This window comes from Staurois parvus, unplaced genomic scaffold, assembly GCF_062004578.1.
Source record: "Staurois parvus isolate SC_StPar_1 unplaced genomic scaffold, SC_StPar_1.0 ptg000019l, whole genome shotgun sequence".
Taxonomy (NCBI): domain Eukaryota; kingdom Metazoa; phylum Chordata; class Amphibia; order Anura; family Ranidae; genus Staurois; species Staurois parvus.
In genome coordinates, this window is record NW_028317815.1 from 4,458,070 (window position 1) to 4,478,162 (window position 20,093).

At 39.4% G+C, this 20,093-nt stretch overlaps 1 protein-coding gene across 1 annotated transcript in view; it reads right to left on the bottom strand.

The window, feature by feature from the left end:
* Nucleotides 1-20,093, bottom strand: part of MOV10L1 (Mov10 like RNA helicase 1) — a 161,328-nt gene that overhangs the window by 9,491 nt on the left and 131,744 nt on the right. Inside the window, exons 14-18 of the mRNA XM_089686613.1 lie at nucleotides 19,635-19,756; nucleotides 8,125-8,224; nucleotides 7,339-7,503; nucleotides 6,403-6,576; nucleotides 3,179-3,328 (exon numbers count right to left, since the gene is read on the bottom strand). Of these exons, the coding sequence (XP_089542739.1) occupies nucleotides 3,179-3,328; nucleotides 6,403-6,576; nucleotides 7,339-7,503; nucleotides 8,125-8,224; nucleotides 19,635-19,756 (711 nt within the window). The remainder of the gene's footprint in view (nucleotides 1-3,178; nucleotides 3,329-6,402; nucleotides 6,577-7,338; nucleotides 7,504-8,124; nucleotides 8,225-19,634; nucleotides 19,757-20,093) is intronic.

Below are 20,093 nucleotides of genomic sequence, written 5' to 3' on the forward strand. Positions count from 1 at the left end.
GGGCACTGTTGAAACGCTACCTGGTCGTGGCAGAAAGAAGATGCTGACTTCGACTGCTGTGCGCTACCTGAAGCGTAGAGTGGAGAGAAGTCCCCGTGTGACTGCTGAGGAACTGAGAAAAGATTTGTCAGATGTGGGTACAGAAGTTTCAGCCCAGACAATAAGACGCACACTGCGTAATGAAGGCCTCCGTGCCAGAACTCCCAGGCGTACCCCCTTGCTGTCTCCAAAGAATAAGAAGAGTCGACTGCAGTATGCCAAAAGCCATGTGGACAAACCACAAAAGTTGTGGGATAGTGTTCTGTGGACTGATGAAACAAAATTAGAACTGTTTGGGCCCATGGATCAACGCTATGTTTGGAGGAGGAAGAACAAGGCCTATGATGAAAAGAACACCTTGCCTACTGTGAAGCATGGTGGAGGGTCAATCATGCTTTGGGGCTGTTTTGCTTCTGCAGGTACAGGGAAGCTTCAGCGTGTGCAAGGTACCATGAATTCTCTTCAGTACCAGGAGATATTGGATGGAAACGTGATGCAGTCCGTCACACACCTGAGGCTTGGGAGACGTTGGACCTTTCAACAGGACAATGATCCCAAGCATACCTCCAAGTCCACTAGAGCATGGTTGCAGAGGAAAGGCTGGAACATTTTGGAGTGGCCATCGCAGTCACCAGACTTAAATCCGATTGAGAACCTCTGGTGGGACTTAAAGAAAGCAGTTGCAGTGCGCAAGCCTAAGAATGTGACTGAACTGGAGGCCTTTGCCCATGAAGAATGGGCGAAGATACCCGTAGATCGCTGCAAGACACTTGTGTCAAGCTATGCTTCACGTTTAAAAGCTGTTATAACTGTAAAAGGATGCTGTACCAAGTACTAAGATTGAATGTCACTTGGGGGTTGAATAAAACTGATAATGCTGTGAGCACAGAAAAGACATTTGTGGTTATTTCATTATAACTGTTATGTTATATTTGTCTGACCTACAAGTGCCTCTTTAATGTAAATGTAAGCAAGATGACTGAATGATCAAAAGCAATGTCAAACTGGCCAAAACACTCAATTTCAGTGGGGGTTGAATAATTTTGGACACAACTGTAGATGCATTTGAGCTATGGTGCTGGAGAAGGTTCCTGCACATTCCATGCATAGCAAAGATAAGCAAGCGTACTTTACATATATTGGAGTGCATACAGATGTTTCACTGGATGGTAAAATTACAAAACTCTGGCACACCTGTTTTGTTCAGGTCATGTGATCAATGGTGAAAGTAAATATGCTTGGATTGGTTAGCAGCAAAAGCAGCCAGGCCATCAAAGAACACAGTAGTTAGATAACATAAAAGCTGACACCAGCCAGAATATGAAACAGCTAAAAGAAGCAGTACAATATTAGAAAATGTGGAGACAGGTGCCCCATAGAATCTCTGAGAGGAGAAAACACACACCTAAAGTGTAACTTTATTTGAGGGAAAAACCCATTCTCCTCTGGGTGATCAATGTACAGTACATTGCAAAGAGTTTAACAAATAGATTTTCATTAGTCTGTGTCCATGTGCAGAGTGAATCTGTATGGGAGTGGTTTTATAATCAACCAGCTGTTGTACCTGCAGAGCTCTAATGAGGAAACTGGCAAGGTCTGCATCTCTTTAGACATGATTTACCTTTGGGAGTATCTCACCAAGAATTACACTTTTGTTGCAGAGGATGCCAAAAATCTGATGTGAATCTTAATGCATACTTCTGGGAAAATCAGTAAGCCAATCACTCAAGCAGGAAATTAAATTTTCAGGGGGTGTTCTGTACACCATCTGCGTACAGAACACCTCCAGGTAGCCATATTACATTGCATTTTACAGAAAATTATAGCACTGAAAATGAAAAGGAAAGGTAGTTTTTAAGAACATTCAATTACAATATGACTTGAGTGGCAACTGTGTATACACGGCTAATGCTATACACCTCTAAAATCAATGCGATAAAACAAACTAACAATCTAACCCTATCTATCTATCTATCTATATATATACACACTGTTACTGTGCTAATCTGAAGTTTGTAGGTTTTTAGCTCTTGACTCTGCAGACAGTTGGTGACTTCTGCGCACTTCAGCATGCACTGACCCCACTCTGTCATTTTACGTGGCCTACCACTTCGTGGCTGACTTGATGTTGTTCCCAGTTGCTTCCATTTTGTTATAATACCACTAACAGTTGGCCATGGAATATTTAATAGCAAGAAAATTTCCCGGATGGACTTATTGCACAGGTGGCAATCTATCACGGTACCATGAATGAATTCACTGAGCTGCATGTCTAGGTGCTTGACTTTATACACTTGTGGCCATGGAGGTGATTGGAACACCTGAATCCAATAACTTGGAGGGGTGCCACAATACTTTTAGCAATAGAGTATGTGTGTGTGTGTGTGTGTATGTCACTGACATACATCACTTTGATATATTAAGCAGTGAAGTGTGGTCCTTCCTGAAGCGTGTCATGGTATATAGTGTGTCTTTTTTTTTTTTGTGCTACATACTGCAAATGTTCTTATCTCTACACGTGTTTTTTCGAACAAATATAATGGTGTTATAGGTTATATGGCCATTTTAGATACATTTATTAAAGTTCTTCAATATTCTGCCTATAAGTCTCTATATTTCCACAAAAAGGACATAAATATCCAGGTTTTAGTCACTTATTAGCACCTTGCTCTCCAACTGGGATTTACAACATTTGTACTTGTAGTTGGCAGTGCTGTGTTAGTATGGAGAAGCGTTGTGGACCAGTAATAGTGTGCAGTCACTGGCCATAGTGTTCCAAGGCAGGTGGAGGAGAAGCGAGGACACTCGCCTGTATCACCATAGAAAACGACTGCATACATGGGCAAGTGCTCAGTTATGAAGCAATGTCTCCACTTCTATAACCCAGGAATACATAATTCAGTGACAGATTGCTTACAATGGAAAGTTGCACTATTAGTATCTTCCTGGGGTAGAATACTGTGATACTGAGCTAGTAGAAAATGCAAACATCAAGCACCTTTACCTAGAATCTGACTTCTACTGATGGACAACCCTCTTGGAATAAGGTCAGCTGTGCTTTAGGTAATCTAAGGCGTGTCCTAATGGACACTTCTATGGCTCAAAAAATGGTACATCATAACTATCTCAATGTACATACCTGTTTTCGATACGGTGTAATCACTCCAATCTCTTTAGCAGAAACTGATGTAGTAACATGTTTTGCAAGTATACAGCAGTATCTCATAACCTGAACAGCTTCAGAAGGATTAAACCAGGATGGGTTGCTTCCTTCTCGCATCTCTGTACCCTGTTAAATGAACAGATTTTTTTCTGATCCAAAACAAAGCACTTTACCTCAGAGGATACATACCAATTACACTATGTTAATTTTCTAAGTGAGAATTTAACGCAACCTTTGCAGGGAATAAACATGATATATTTCTTTTAATATACAATTGCTGGATTTTACACTGTTATGTTGTACAACGCATCCACTGCATTACTGAATTGTGTTGTATACTTTAAAGATTAAAAGGTTTACTCAACTTTGCATAGTGGAATGATGCAGAACTACTCATGTAAGGTGAGCCTGACAATAGGCCCTTTGCAGTGAATTGAAGGTTTATTCTTTGTCAGTCTACAAGAACTGCTATCAGACATTTTCCTTGGTATCAACAGTTCTCCTATACTTCAATGCAAAAGAATATGACTTGGATTAAGGCCTAATAAGTCACTTCAATTATGAAAATGTATTTAACATTAACAATCCTGTGGAAGGAAGAGTACATTTTGTACACTGCCACTTTTTTTGCTTTAATTTCTTTCAAATCTGTCAAATGTGGTCAATCAGTAGAAACTGCATTACAATTTGTACAATTAGGTAATGCTTTAGTTTGTTCCTTGCAGGCCATTTTCCTGAACAACTTATTTTCAGCTTTTTTAAGCTAGAATGTTATAACTAGAGCGGTATTTTATATTTCAATAAATTGCCTAGCAACATGTAACATTAAGGGGTTGTGTAAATGGGCAAATGCAGCATGCTTTCAAGTGAATTTCTTTTCATTCATTTACAGGTGTGTTTGATCGGTTTTTAAACTCCTCCTAAGTTGTATGAAGTGCTTTTTATATTCCCATTGATTTGTATGGGGGGAAAAAAAGCCCATGTATACAAGCATTAAAAGCATAGTCCACCCTATAAATAGCAGACAAGCAGCCCCAATATATTACAATGCACTGTGCCTTTTTGCAAATTATAGTGTAATGTGATTGGCACCTGTAGGTCTCTGCTGGCACCCCCAAAAGCCTGCCTAATAAACTCCCATATGGTTTACCTTCACATGTCCCCAAGCTTCAGGGACAATACAGAGCTTGGATGCTTGTTCCCAGCATCAAGGCAGCCCGTCTCATTTTCAAAAGCAGGAACATGCACAGTGCACACTCTTTCCATATCCACATAGTGCTACCCTAGGGAATGAGCACACATTGCTCATGCTTTTGAAAAAGCACCTAACCTCTGCTGTGTCCCAGAAGCTATTATGGAAATAGAACGTAAACAATATGAGAGTATAGTAGGCAGGCTTCATGGATGCCAGTCACATTACACTGTATTTTGCAAAAAGACTCAATGCACTGTATAATAGTGGGTCCTCTTGTCTGTAGGGACTGTTTTACTCATAAGATGGACTATACCTCTAAAGGGATTTGATATACTTTGGTCAACAGTATACCAAACAGAAGTCCATCATTTATAACATGTAAAAAATAAAGACCATCTTTGTTCACCTACCTTCATCTCTATTGATGGCAAAATTAACCCCCAAATGTTTTTTACTTTAATGCGTTCTCTGTACAAATGCACAAAGTTTAGCTGTCCCCCCATCCCTAAACACTTACCTGACACCTCTCACCACTCTAGCACTATCCCAGCTGCAGCACTGCTCCTGGTCTCAAAAGAGACACTAAAGGGCAGTGGATGCAATGGGCTCCTGCTGCTGTCAGTCAATCCCCTGCAATGAAGGAGTGGGGGCGTGGCTTACCAGCACTGTGTGTCTCTATGGACGCAAACAGCCCAACTTATGCACATACGCGCATTATAAAGCACACGTGCATGGGTGTCTTCTTAGCAAACAGCTTGCTGAGGGGACATTCAGACAAAAGAGAAGCAGATAGAGCAGGTGGGGGCCACCAAAATAGGAAGTACGGGTGGGGGCCACCAAAAGAGGAAGTAAACGACTGCTCTGTGCAATATTGTTGCAGCACAGAGCAGGTAAGTATACCATCTTTCTGATGAAAAAAAAACCTTTAATGTGTCAGCCAGTGAAGAGTGGTCAAATATAAGTACAGTAAAACAAATTCTAATTGTGCATACTCTACTCCTCCCAGAGCTAACCACATCAGCTCACCAGACATGTGGGCTGGTATGTGCATAGCTTTGAGAGGTGTTCCCCCCAAAATACAGGATATCCCTCCCAAAAGCACTGATACCTGATGCTGAGGGACACCAGTTCTTTGGTGCAGCAGATACCCATGAGTGGGTGCCACATGTGAGAAATGTATGTGCTAATTATCTCCCTCAAGTGGGGTAGGTAGGTGGTTCCACTCCCTAACCAGGTTACCATGCCTACAGGTATGAAATGTAAATGAATATACACACACAGTTTGAAAAATATTTTATGAATGTAATTTGTATAAATATTTACCTTCTAGGTTCTAATGTTGTCCAAAAGTGTCCTGCAATAGATCTCTTCCAGCTGCCAGATTCAGGAGGAGAAAGCATGCACCCCTCCTCCTCACTTCCAATGAAGGGGATCTCCATAGTTGCATGGTTTTAAATTGACGCAGAGAACTCTGGGGAGGGGTCTTCCCAGAATTCCCTGTGAAATCACTAGACATATTTGGGCTTGGTTCAAATATAGTCAAGTACTTTACCTAACCTGACTAACATCAAATATGGGCTGTGATGTAACAAGCTCTGAAGTGGGTACGTGGTTTTTTTTGTTTTTTTTTAAATTACATACAAAAAAAAAAATAAGTTAACCCTAGAAGTGTAGAACCTTTAATAAAATAAATTCTACACACACTCTATAGACAATCATCACATATTTGCAATGTTTTGGCAGCTCAAACATGTAAAGTTTATTTTTCAAACAGATTAAGGGAATGTCAGATAAATGTGCAGAAAAAGGGATATTCGCCCTCTTTAAACAGGGTGAAGGTGAATGTTACAGTAAAGTCCTTCTCCTATTAGAGAACAGATTGCTAAACGTCAGGCGATATAATTTTCATGTTGTCCAAAGAATTTGGAGTGAACGGACCAATGAAATGTTTAAAAGTAGACCCCTATGATTGAATGTATAGACGAGATGCAGTAAAGTTACATACCCTGATGCCATGGAAAATGAATGGGAAGCCTTTTTTGGGCAGTTTGTCCCATCGTAGGAGTTTGTTTACCACAGCTGAATCTGCACAGACCTCCAGTTCTTTGTGGTAGAAAAGCTTGGAAGGTAGATGGAGAAGAGCAGCATGTGACCGATAATTCTTCATTAGTTTTGTGATCTTTGAAAAATAAAGTAAAAACAAATACTGATTTTTCAAGATGCACAGTAGAGAGTCTTACAATTTATTTTTCAAGAAATAGGCAAAGAAAATCTTAAAGCGGTAGTAAACTCTGTCTCTCAATTGTTCATTCTTAATAAAGGCAGCACAATAAAGCTTTACTAAACATTATGCAATAAAATGAAGCCCCTTCGCATGTGTCTTATTTATTTTGAAGTGGTTTTTAAAATCCTGCTTTCCGGGAGAAGCCAGCGCAATGTTAGCTTGTATCTTCCAAGTCCGCAGAGAGCTGCACGTCCACCCTTTCTTCTCATTCCGACTGTAATCTCACACATGCTCAGTAACTGTGCATATGATCGCACAGATCTCTGCACCTGTGTGGTGTGCTGCCCGGTCAATGTTTACACCCCCTGTGATGTTTTGAGTCACATGGGGCTTTGCAGAGACTTGAGAATGGGACTCATGAGAAAAGTGGAAGATATGATAAGAAATGGGGGAAAAGGGGAGCAGTATGCCCTCCCTGCAGCAGGCTCATACCAAAGATACCTGTGTCTAAATGATATACGCTGCTGACGCATTAACTCCCTGGTCTCCAGAGGCAACATACCGCACATGCCCATCCCCGCTCATCTCCCCATCAACCATTTCTTTCAAATCCCCCGAGTGGAAGTTGTAAGTTGTAAAGCATTCCCAGGACAGCAGACCCATCAAGTCACTATGAAATGATGTCTAGCTATAACTTACATGCGATGATATACATACCAACAATGGATTGTAGTTTCCACATGCTCCATAGGTTTGTTCATCTCGTAAGTAAATTGGTAAAGACATCAGCCGCTCCAACAGTGATATGCTAAGTCCATATACCAAAGACAATTTAGACTTTATAACTGGTCCAAGTTGCATAGGATCTCCTGCAAGAACAATCTATCAAAAGCTTCAGGTCAGGTATTAAAGTGGTATTAAAACCAAAAACAAAAATGTAATATACTGCAACTCATCAATTTTTAAATGTGGTGGCTGCATTAGTTATTTTTAGGTTTTATTTTGCTTTTTTGTTCACCTGGCAATCCATCCAGCCAGTAACACACTTCTTGCCTTGGGCTGTCTGCATTCTGGGTGAAGTAGCAAAGCAAAGCCTTTGGACAGCAGCATTGCCAGTCTAGGATACTGTTAGTCAAGTCCATCTAAATATTCTGGTCTAACAACTTAAAGCTGAACTCCAACATTTTAGATGCAGTTACAGTTTAAATAAATGAATAAAAGTAGACCATTGTAAGCACCCCTATCAAGGTGAATGGTTTGTCTCAATCCTCCAACTGCTACTTTGTCTAGGTAGCTTGGTCTGGTAAAGCAAGTTAAACAACAACATACTGACTGGATCACCAGGTGAAAATAAAGGGAAAAAAAAGCCTAACAAAAGAAAGCTAATGCAACTACTACATCTAAGAACTGGAAAGCTGCAATTTAATACATTTTTGTTTTTGGGCTTAATGCCACTTTAAGTACTTACATTAAATGAAAACAGTAAAAAAAATGTTCAAGTACCTGTCCTGTTACTTCAGACACTAGACCCAAAGGTATGAGGCACTCAGGCTCACTAGCCTGCCCAGCTTCATCAACAAATACGTGAGTAAAGTGTCCGACCCTAGAAAAAAATTAAAGACAATAACAGTTTTGATTCCTTATTTTGTCCTCATATCTTTTGGGCTTTGTTGGAATGATTTGGCACTTGTTATTACCATTATTTTACAAGTTGAAAGCTGGCATATTCATGGGTTTTATTCCCAAATCTCCAAAAGTGCTAGACTGAGCTTCAGAGATACAGTCAGGTCCATAAATATTGGGACATCGACACAATTCTAACATTTTTGGCTCTATACACCACCACAATGGATTTGAAATGAAATGAACAAGATGTGCTTTAACTGCAGACTGTCCGCTTTAATTTGAGGGTATTTACATCCAAATCAGGTGAACGGTGTAGGAATTGCAACAGTTTGCATATGTGCCTCCCACTTATTAAGGGACCAAAAGTAATGGGACAGAATATTAATCATAAATCAAACTTTCACTTTTTAATACTTGGTTGCAAATCCTTTACAGTCAATTACAGCCTGAAGTCTGGAACGCATAGACATCACCAGATGCTGGGTTTCATCCCTGGTGATGCTCTGCCAGGCCTCTCCTGCAACTGTCTTCAGTTCCTGCTTGTTCTTGGGGCATTTTCCCTTCAGTTTTGTCTTCAGCAAGTGAAATGCATGCTCAATCGGATTCAGGTCAGGTGACTGACTTAGCCATTGCATAACATTCCACTTCTTTCCCTTAAAAAACTCTTTGGTTGCTTTTGCAGTATGCTTTGGGTCATTGTCCATCTGCACTGTGAAGCAGCGTCCAATGAGTTGTGAAGCATTTGGCTGAATATGAGCAGATAATATTGCCCGAAACACTTCAGAATTCATCCTGCTGCTTTTGTCAGCAGTCACATCATCAATAAATTCAAGAGAACCAGTTCCATTGGCAGCCATACATGCCCACACCATGACACTACCACCACCATGCTTCACTGATGAGGTGGTATGCTTAGGATCATGAGCAGTTCCTTTCCTTCTCCATACTCTTCTCTTCCCATCACTCTGGTACAAGTTGATATTGGTCTCATCTGTCCATAGGATGTTGTTCCAGAACTGTGAAGGCTTTTTTAGATGTCGTTTGGCAAACTCTAATCTGGCCTTCCTGTTTTTGAGGCTCACCAATGGTTTCCATCTTGTGGTGAACCCTCTGTATTCACTCTGGTGAAGTCTTCTCTTGATTGTTGACTTTGACACACATACACCTACCTCCTGGAGAGTGTTCTTGATCTGGCCAACTGTTGTGAAGGGTGTTTTTCTTCACCAGGGAAAGAATTCTTCAGTCATCCACCACAGTTGTTTTCCGTGGTCTTTCGGGTCTTTTGGTGTTGCTGAGCTCTCCGGTGCGTTCGTTCTTTTTAAGAATGTTCCAAACAGTTGTTTTGGCCATGCCTAATGTTTTTGCCATCTCTCTGATGGGTTTGTTTTGTTTTTTCAGCCTAATGTAGCTTGCTTCACTGATAGTGACAGCTCTTTGGATCTCATCTTGAGAGTTGACAGCAACAGATTCCAAACACAAATAGCACACTTGAAATTAACTCTGGACCTTTTATCTGCCCATTGTAATTGGGATAATGAGGGAATAACACACCTGGCCATGGAACAGCTGAGAAGCCAATTGTCCCATTACTTTTGGTCCCTTAATAAGTGGGAGGCACATATGCAAACTGTTGTAATTCCTACACCGTTCACCTGATTTGGATGTAAATACCCTCAAATTAAAGCTCACAGTCTGCAGTTAAAGCACATCTTGTTTGTTTCATTTCAAATCCATTGTGGTGGTGTATAGAGCCAAAAATGTTAGAATTGTGTTGATGTCCCAATATTTATGGACCTGACTGTAAGTGAGTGACTAAGCACTATTGTGCAAACTCTGACAGGAAAAGTCTATATTGCACTACTGTTAGATACCTAATAGTGATGATGATGTAAATCTGCGCTAATGCAGCACATATAGTGAAGGAAATAAGTATTTGATCCCCTGCTGATTTTGAATGTTTCCCCACTCACAAAGAAATGATCAGTCTGAAAATCGAATGGTAGATGTATTGTAACACAGACAGAATAGCAACAAAAAATTGAAAAGAAATGCATGTCTAACAAATTATGCACTGATTTGCATGTTCATGAGGGAAATAAGTATTTGATCCCCTATCATTCAGCAGGATTTCTGGCTACTGGGTGTCTTTCATACAGGTAACAAGCTGAGATTAGAAGCAGTCTCTTAAAGGGAGTGTTGCTAATCTCATTTTGTTACCTGTATAAAAGACACCTGTCCACAGGAGCAATCGAACAATCAGATTCCAAACTCTTCACCATGGCAGACCAAAGAGATGTCCAAGGATGTCAGGGACAAGATTGTAGACCTACACAAGGTTGGACTGGGCTACCAAACTATCGCCAATCAGCTTGGTGAGAAGGTGACAACAGTTGGTGCAATCATTTGCAAATGGAAGAAACACAAAACAACTGTCAGTCTCCCTAGGTCTGGTGCACCGTGCAAGATCTCACCTCGTGGAGTGTCGATCATGAGAACAGTGAGGAATCATCCCAGAACTACATGTGAGGATCTTGTCAATGATCTCCAGGCAGCTGGGAACACAGTCACCAAGAAAACAATTGGTAACATACTACGCTGACAAGGATTGAAATCCTGCAGTGCCCGCAAGGTCCCTCTGCTCAAGAAAGCACATGTCCAGGCCCGTCTGAAGTTGGCCACTGAACATCTGAATGATGCAGAGGAGGACTGGTTGAAAGTGTTGTGGTTAGATGAGACCAGAATCAAGCTCTTTGGCATCAACTCATCTCGCCATGTTTGGAGGAGGAGGAATGCTGTCTATGACCCTAAGAACACCATCCCAACTGTCAAACATGGTGGTGGAAACATACTGCTTTGGGGGTGTTTTTCTGCTAAGGGGACAGGACAACTGCACTACATCAAAGGGACAACGGACAGGGCAATGTACCGTCAAATCTTGGGTGAGAACCTTCTTCCCTCAGCCATGGCCATTTTGTTGGTTGGAAGCTTCTCTGATTTTACATGCTAATTTCTTCCTATGTTTGTAAGTGCAATATTCTTATTAAATTCCGGATTATTTTAAATACTGCACCATTAGGAGTTTTTGTTCTCTTTGCATACATCCCATTATTTCTGAGCTATAACACTGGATCTTTGCCATTGAGTTACTAGCTGTGGAATTGTCTCTGGTGGAGAAGATTCATTATGGATGCACTTCTTCCATTGATTCCCCATACTTGTTTTTGACCGCATGACCTGTGGTCATATTCTCTGGTAAGAGGCTGTGAGTGGTGTCAGTGGAGGATCCTTTTTCTTCTTTTTGGTGGCACAGTATCTTCCTAAGATTAGGGGCTTTATATAAAATGACAGTCATATTCTATGGACTTAATATATGTGAATTACTTGTGAGCCACAAATAAATAAAATATACTATATTTTCTTTTATGGATTGCTGGCATTTAGTCACATCCTCATTAGTATGTGTAATTAAATTCTTATAAATGATCATACTAAAATGCCGCGCCCCTGAAATAAATTATTATCTCTTGCTAATTAATTAATGACTGTGTCACATGGAATAATAAATCTGTATAGGGATAAATAAATTGTAATTAAATCCACTTTCATTAATATTATTAAATTAAATAAATTAAAAATTCAATTAAATGTGGGAAAATATATAAAGGTGAAACAGTATATATAAATGTGCGACAATATATCTAAAAAAAATTGCCCAAAAAATGATTTATGTATTCAACACGTTGTTTGGATCTGCGCTTCAATTTTGACATTCATATGCGCTCACCTCCATGTAAGCCTAATTAAAGGCAAGCAAAGCTTTGTATCCAATTGGATGATGGTTTTCACTCTATTCTGTGGCTGGATCCTTCAGGATGAGATGGACTTTGGATATCCCCTGTGTTCTCCTGGGTAGATCACTGCTTGTGTGCTGGTATGATTGTTAGGATCTCTCCCTCATTACACTGCAGGATTTTTGCTCCATCCCTCTGCTCCTCTCCTCATTTTGGCAGTAAAAAAGAAAAGGTATATAGTGCCTTTTCGTTTTTAAAATTATTTATTTAGTGCCCCTTAAGTAGATGCACTCACATGATATACAATTATAACACGCTTTGTATGTAATAAAAACACTCAATTCAAATGAAACAAGCCTCCTCTGTGTGTCTTCCACACACAGGCTATACTTGCTGTCTGAAGCTGGGTACGTGGTGACGTCAAAGCCCCTCCCCTACGTGTTGCGCCACAGGGTCACGTGGCTTCGTCAGGGGGATGTGATAGGACAATCACCTTGCCCATACTTCTTATATAGTTGCTCGGCGCCATTTTTGTGGAGTACACGTGGCCAATTTAAAAATAGAAATAGAGGTATCCAATACAGGTGACCATACAACCATTATCCACAGGAAAGACAATACACACCTGAGTATAGAAATTAATATTACCAGCCACCACCATATAGACAACAATATTTAAAGAAATCTGTACCTCAACAAAACAGTATCCCCTTACAAAACATATTCACCTTTAGAATCAGGCAATTCAAATTCACCTCTACCTAACCTTTTTTAGAGTGGAATCACAACCCCACCACAGAAAATATGAATACCAAAGAAAAAATAGGAAAAGGGGTAACAGAGGAGGAAGAAATAATAAACAAAAAAAGGAGAAGAGATTAAAAGGGGAAGGGGTTTTTAACCTCAGTGGTATTCCTCTGAAATAAGAGGAAATTCATGTATTGGACAAGGGTCTAAAATTTGCACCATCAAAAGGACTCAATAAATTTGAAGCATATGTTAGTTTACAAAAATTAATAAGAAATTTAAATTTGAAAAAACACTATGCCCAAAATCCAATAAAAGTAAATAAATCCAGTGAGCCAGAAATCATACAACATAGCAATTTGAGGAATAAGTCATTATTCAACCCTAAAAGTGTTGATAATAAATATATCAACACTTTCAAGGAAATTGGTTACAAAAGACTTAGAAGCCCTAAATAAAAAGAAACATAAAGAAGATCATATGTTAAAGAAAGGTATAACAAGTTTAAATAGCAGAAATAACATTGTAGTCAGACCTGCAGACAAAGGGGGGGGGGGGGGGCATCGTAGTGCTTTCTAAAGAATATTATGAAAAATCTATGAATATAATGTTGAATGACAGAGATACATATAAAGAATTGGAGAAAAACCCAACACAGGTGTATAAAAAAAGAACTGATTAAACTAATAAAATATGGGAGTAAGAAAGATATACTAAATGACAAAGAAGCAAAATATCTAGTACCATCTATTTGCAAACTGCTTATTATTTACTCTGTACCCAAGATACATAAAGATAATATTAATCCTCCAATAAGACCTATTAATGATATTAATTCATTCACAGCAAGATTAGGAGAATATATAGACCAATATCTGCAGCCACTAGTAGAGAAAACTAAGGCATATTTTAGAGATACTAAGCATGTTATTCTATTAACACAAAATCTACAAATAAAGAGAACACACAATTAAGCACTGCTGATGTTCCATCGCTCTATACTATTATAAATCATGAGGGAGCCCTTGAAGCAGAAAAATGGGCTCTAACCAAGTACTCTACCCTGCGCATAAAACAACAAAAATATCTATTGAAATGCCTAAGTTTTGCCTAAATCACAACTATTTTTGGTATCAAAATAAATACTATCTACAAGTGAAAGGGGTAGCTTTTGGGCGCTCGATTTGCCCCCAGCATAGCGAACCTATATATGGCACAACGGGAAGAGGAAAAGTTATTTCAAAATCAAAGGAGAGAGATAGTAATGTACAATAGATTTATTGATGATTTGATAATAGTATGGAATGGTGATGAAACCACTATCTGAGTTCTATGAAAATCTTAATGTGAATAATAAAAATATAACTCTAAGTTGGAACATAAATAATGAGGTTAATTTTTTGGATATATGGTTGATTAAAAACAGATCCCATATATATACAAAAAATTATTTAAAAAAACCTGACAGAAACGCATACATACCAACCAATAGTTGCCATTACAACCTTGGATAAAAAAACATCCCCAGAGGACAATTCATGCGTTTGAGAAGAAATTGCACTAATATAACAGACTATGAAGAAAAAAGTAATATTTTGACTAAAAGATTTATAGATAAGGGTACAATAGAGAAGTTACAGAGCAAGAGAAAAAACAGATTGAATTATTAGATAGAAAAGTTCTGTTGGAAAATAATCAAAGGGTTAATATTGAAAATACCAACATATCAATGGTATTGCCATTCAACAAACAATGTAAGGATATACAAAACATAGTAAGCAAACATTGGGAGGTACTTAAATTGGATAAAGATTTGAAAAACATCATGCAAGACAAACCTAGGTTTATATATATAAAAAAAGCACCTAACATTCAAGATAAAGTGGTCAAAAACATCCTGGATCCACCAGATACAAGTACTAAACTTAGCTTCTTCCAAGGAATTGAATTCTGTTCATGCTATCGGTGTTATACAAAAAACAATCCTAAACACAGGCTAGGGTTTCAAAACCCCATTAATGGTAAAGAATAGAAGATAAAACAATTTAGATCTTGCGATACAAAAGGAGTGGTTTACGTTCTAAAATGTCCATGTAATTTGATCTATATTGGTAGAACAAAAAGAACTTTAAAAGAACGCATTAAAGAACACATTTACAATATTAATAAAGGTTATAAATACCATTATTATTATTATACAGTATTATTATACAGTATTTATAAAGTGCCAATAGTTCGCTCAGCGCTGTACATTACAAAAGGGGGACAGAACATGTGACAAAACAATAATAATACAATGCAAAACATGAGGGGATCGAGGGCCCTGCTCTTTCGAGTTTACAATCTAGGAGGGAGGGGATGGTGGCACAGGTGGAGAAAGCTGTGCGGGATGGGGTGGTAAGAAGAGTGGAGGTCGGCAAGTTAGCAGGGGGTGGGGTAGGCTTCCCAGAAAAGGTGGGTTTTCAGGGTGCGCCTAAAGGAGGGGCGAGTAGGTGATAATCTGATGGGTTGGGGCAGGGAGTTCCAGTGGATGGGTGACACCCTGGAGAAGTCCTGGAGGCGGGCATGGGAGGAGGAGACCAGGGAACTAGAGAGAAGGAGGTCTTGTGAGGAGCGGAGTGTGCATGCTGGGTGGTACTTGGATATTAGGTCAGTGATGTAGTTCGGGGCAGTATGGTGGACGGCTTTGTACGTCAGTGTTAGGATTTTGAATTTGATCCGTTGCGCAATCGGAAGCCAGTGGAGGGATTGGCAGAGGGGGGTGGCGGAAACGGAACGGTTGGAAAGGTGAATGAGTCTGGCAGCCGTATTCAGGATTGACTGAAGCGGGGATAGTCAGCGGCGAGGCAGGCCAGTAAGGAGGGAGTTGCAGTAATTGAGTCGTGATAAGATGAGGGAGTGGATGAGCTGTTTAGTGGTTTCTGGAGTTAGGAACGCGCGTATTTTGGCGATGTTGCGGAGGTGGAGTCTGCATGAGTTTGTTAAAGATTGGACTTGGAGCTGGAAGGATAGGTTGGAGTCCAGAATGACACCAAGTACTCTGGCCTGCGGGGCGGGTTTGATGGTGGCGTTGTTGGACATGATGGAGAGGTCAATGGGGGGTGGTGTCCGGGCTGGGGGGAAGACAAGAAACTCAGTTTTGGAGAGGTTCAGTTTAAAGAAGTGGAGCGACATCCAGTCTGATATGTTGCTCAGTAGGTGTGTGATTCGGGCGGAGACTGAGGGGGTGAGGTGGGGGGTTGATAGATTTGTGTGTCGTCGGCATATAGGTGGTAGTTGAAGCCATGAGAGTGTATGAGTTGGCCAAGGGGGGAGGTGTAGATGGAGAAGAGAAGGGGCCCGTGGACGGAGCCTTGAGGGACCCCAACAGAGAGGGGGAGTGAGGGGGAGGTGGTAGCATTATAGGTAACGCTAAAAGAGCGTTGTGACAGGTAGGTTGAGAGCCAGGAGAGAGCAGAATCTCTGAGGCCGAGGGAGTGTAGTTTTTTGAGGAGGAGGGGGTGGTCGACTGTGTCGAAGGCCGCGGAGAGTTCAAGGAGTAGGAGCACTGAATAGTGGCCATTAGCTTTGGCGGTTAGCAGGTCGTTGGAGAGTTTGAGTAAGGCAGTTTCGGTGGAGTGTAGGGGATGGAAGCCGGACTGTAGGGGTTCGAGGAGGTTGTGGTCGTTGAGGTGAGAGCTTAGGCAGGTGTAGACTAGGCGCTCGAGGAGTTTGGATGTAAATGGGATCAGGGAGATGGGTCTGAGGTTGTTCGGGTCATTGGGGTCCAGGGAGGGCTTAAGTATGGGGGTGATGTGTGCATGCTTCAGAGGGGAGGGGAAAGTTCCGGAGGAGAGGGAGAGATTAAAGATGTGGGTGAGGGAGCATAGGATGGAGGGGGAAGGAGGTTGTAGGAGTTGTGAGGGGATAGGGTGGAGGGGGCAGGTGGAGAGGCGGGCATCAGAGAGGACCATAATATACCTTTGCATTTTCGACAATTTCATAATAAACAAGCGGACAAATTAGAATTCTGGGGCATAGAGAAGCACAGCAGACACTGGAGAGGAGATAATTTAGTGAGGGAAATCCGTAAAAAAAAAAAAAAAAAAGAGTCCCATTGGATAAATGAAATGGGCGGTTTAGCCCCTAGGGGCTTAAATAAAGAATTCGATCTCTCATGTTTCATAAGCGATCATTGAGTTATAAACAAATAAAATCCTTTGGGTGCAAATTTATTTAGACATTTAAAGAAGAAATAAGAGGTAACAGATACTGTGATTTATTTAGGTAAATAATAATTGAATATATATGATGAGTGCTATTTACATATATAAATTAATTGTGTATATCTATTATAGAATTATAAACATTATAGTTCTAACCATATTGATGTAGATATATACAAGTTAAATCGATGTAAATATACACAAGATAATCAGTTAATTATAATAAAGTAATCAATCTGTAAAGAGAGTGTATTATGATAATAAAGGATTAGTAGGTACCATGATCCGCCAACCATACAATAGCAACATTAGCAATGTTTTATATATTTTTTAATAGATGGGTATAGATGGACATCATAATTAGTCTGATAAGACCATATTTAGGTTATTGATAACATAATGACATTTTTGTTTATATATTTTGTTTAAATTTGTGTATTATTTACTTTTATGTATTTTTATTTTAGTTTTAATTATTTTATATTTTAATTTTTATAAATTAAATCAGTAGTTGGGTTTAATTTTAAGTGTTTTAATTTATATTGTAATAAATAATAATTAATTGATTAAAACAAGTGCAGCCAGCCTCTCTGATGTTAACCGCACGCAGTATATATGGCCGATGGGTACAGAGACATGAGAAAGTGGATACTTAGATTTAAAATAAGTAACATCTAACACACACTTAGAAAAACATCATTTACATTGGCAACATTGTTTCAGTCTGGATAGTACAGCTGTGCGTAATGATAGCATAATAGGTATGGACCCAAAAAGATGGCCGCGGCCGCGTGTATGCCAAAAAAATGGCGCCGAACAACTATATAAGAAGTATGGGCAAGGTGATTGTCCAATCACATCCCCCTGATGAAGCCACGTAACCCTGTGGCGCAACGCGTAGGGGAGGGGCTTTGACATTATCACGTACCCAGCTTCAGATGGCGAGTAAAGCCTGTGTGTGGAAGAAACACAGAGGAGGCTTGTTTCATTTGAATTCAGCGGTTTTAATACAAATAAAACATGTTATAATTGTATATCATGTGAGTGCATCTACTTAAGGGACACTAAATAAATCATTTTAAATACTATAAGGCACTATATACCTTTTCTTATTTACTGCCAAAACGAGGTGAGGATCAGAGGGATGGAGCAAAAATCATGCAGTGTAAGGAGGGAGAGATCCTAACAATCATACCAGCACACAAGCAGTGATCTACCCAGGAGAACACAGGAGATATCCAAAGTCCATATCATCCTGAAGAATCCAGCCACAGAATAGAGTAAAAACCATCATCCAATTGGATACAAAGCTTTGCTTGCCTTTAATTAAGCTTACATGGAGGTGAGCGCATATGAATGTCAAAATTGAAGCACAGATCCAAACAACGCGTTGAATACATAAATCATTTTTTGGACAATTTGTTTATATATATTGTCGCACATTTATATATACTGTTTCACCTTTATGTATTTTCCCACATTTAATTGAATTGAATTTATTTAATTTAATAATATTAATGAAAGTGGATTTAATTACAATTTATCACTATACAGATTTATTATTCCATGTGACATATTCTATGGACTTTCTTTGAGGATCATAATTCTACTGGTACATACCTGCATTATTTTTGACATGACATGTCCATGTCTTTCTCATCATATGTTGGTATTCAACACTTCTCTTGTAGGACTATGGAAACTTGTATTTTAGTTTAAAAAAAATCTCTCTTAACTGAAAAAGATTTTGACATCTGTTGGAAAGGCCTTTGAAATACAGAGCCTAAGCAATAAGATATTCTACGAAGCAAGACATTCAATACTAAAGCCAACTCAAGGACCTCCAAGCATATGAACAATAAACAGTCGCATGTATTGCCATAAGACAAATTTTACATGTTATGTTGTATAAGCAACCATTGATAGAACAAAACAAGATTAATGCCTGGAGCTCATTATAACCAAGGTGATTTACGCAATATTCATGGCACATGGAGAGAGTAATGCGCCTAAAATATCCAAAACTGCCCTCTCGGAGTGATTAACAAGTCTTTAGTAGAAATTACAACAAAAAAGAGAAGTCAGAAGAAAAAAAGCAAAGAGGGAGAAAAGAAAATCGAAGGAGGGAGCGAGAAGGAAGGAGGAAGAGTGTTGGAATGGAGTCTCTCGGGCAGGCATTGCATTCTACCCCATCGGCCAAGGGTGAACCTAACAGTACCACAGAAAGCAACTAGGGTTCCAATAGCGAATAGTCAAAATTGGGTGGTAAGTAAAGTTCAACTCAAGGTTTCCAGATTTTAAGGTGTTTCGGTACACAGTCAAGCAGGGTAGCTTCAATTTTACTGTGCATCATGAAATGGGTAATTCTGTGTTTAGTTTCAAGGATGCATAAAGTGCGATTTTTGCAAGCTTTAGCAATGGTCTGCTTGGAGGCTGTAGTCACATACAAAAGCAATTTAAATTGTGAGGACGTCAGGTCTCTATGGTGTTTAGTAATGCTGTGGCGGGATCACGTGATAGGGGGACGCCCAATAAGACAGAGATTGTAGACTTTAATAAAAAAATTTTAACAAATTTAGTAACATTTAGATTAGTATTGATCAAAATTTCTTAACCTTCAAAACAGGATCAACATGTAACCAACCTTAAACCAATCTGATAAAACATTCCAGAACTACTGCATGTGGATATTATAATCCGAAAACGAGAAGCCTTTTCAATATCTTCCCCTGATCCACAGTATGGCTTTACCAAGTCATGTATAGTCTGGGAACAGAAATATAAAAAAAGGTTTTGTACTCACTGATAAAAATAAACAGGGGTGAAGAACTGCAGCATTTGCAACATTAACGTAGTTTATCATCAGAATACAAACAAGAGTCCAAAAATGTTGAATGTAATTTAAAATAACAGCAAATTAAACATCTGCCTTATGAATTGGCCCTTACCATGCCAAAATCTGAAAAATATATATTGCAGTCAATGGCTAAACACACACATAATGAATACTGACAAAGCCAAAAAGGGACTAAAAAATTATCATCATATCAGAAGGAAATCAAAACAGCCTAGTCATTGAATAAAGATAATGGGTATAGCTTTA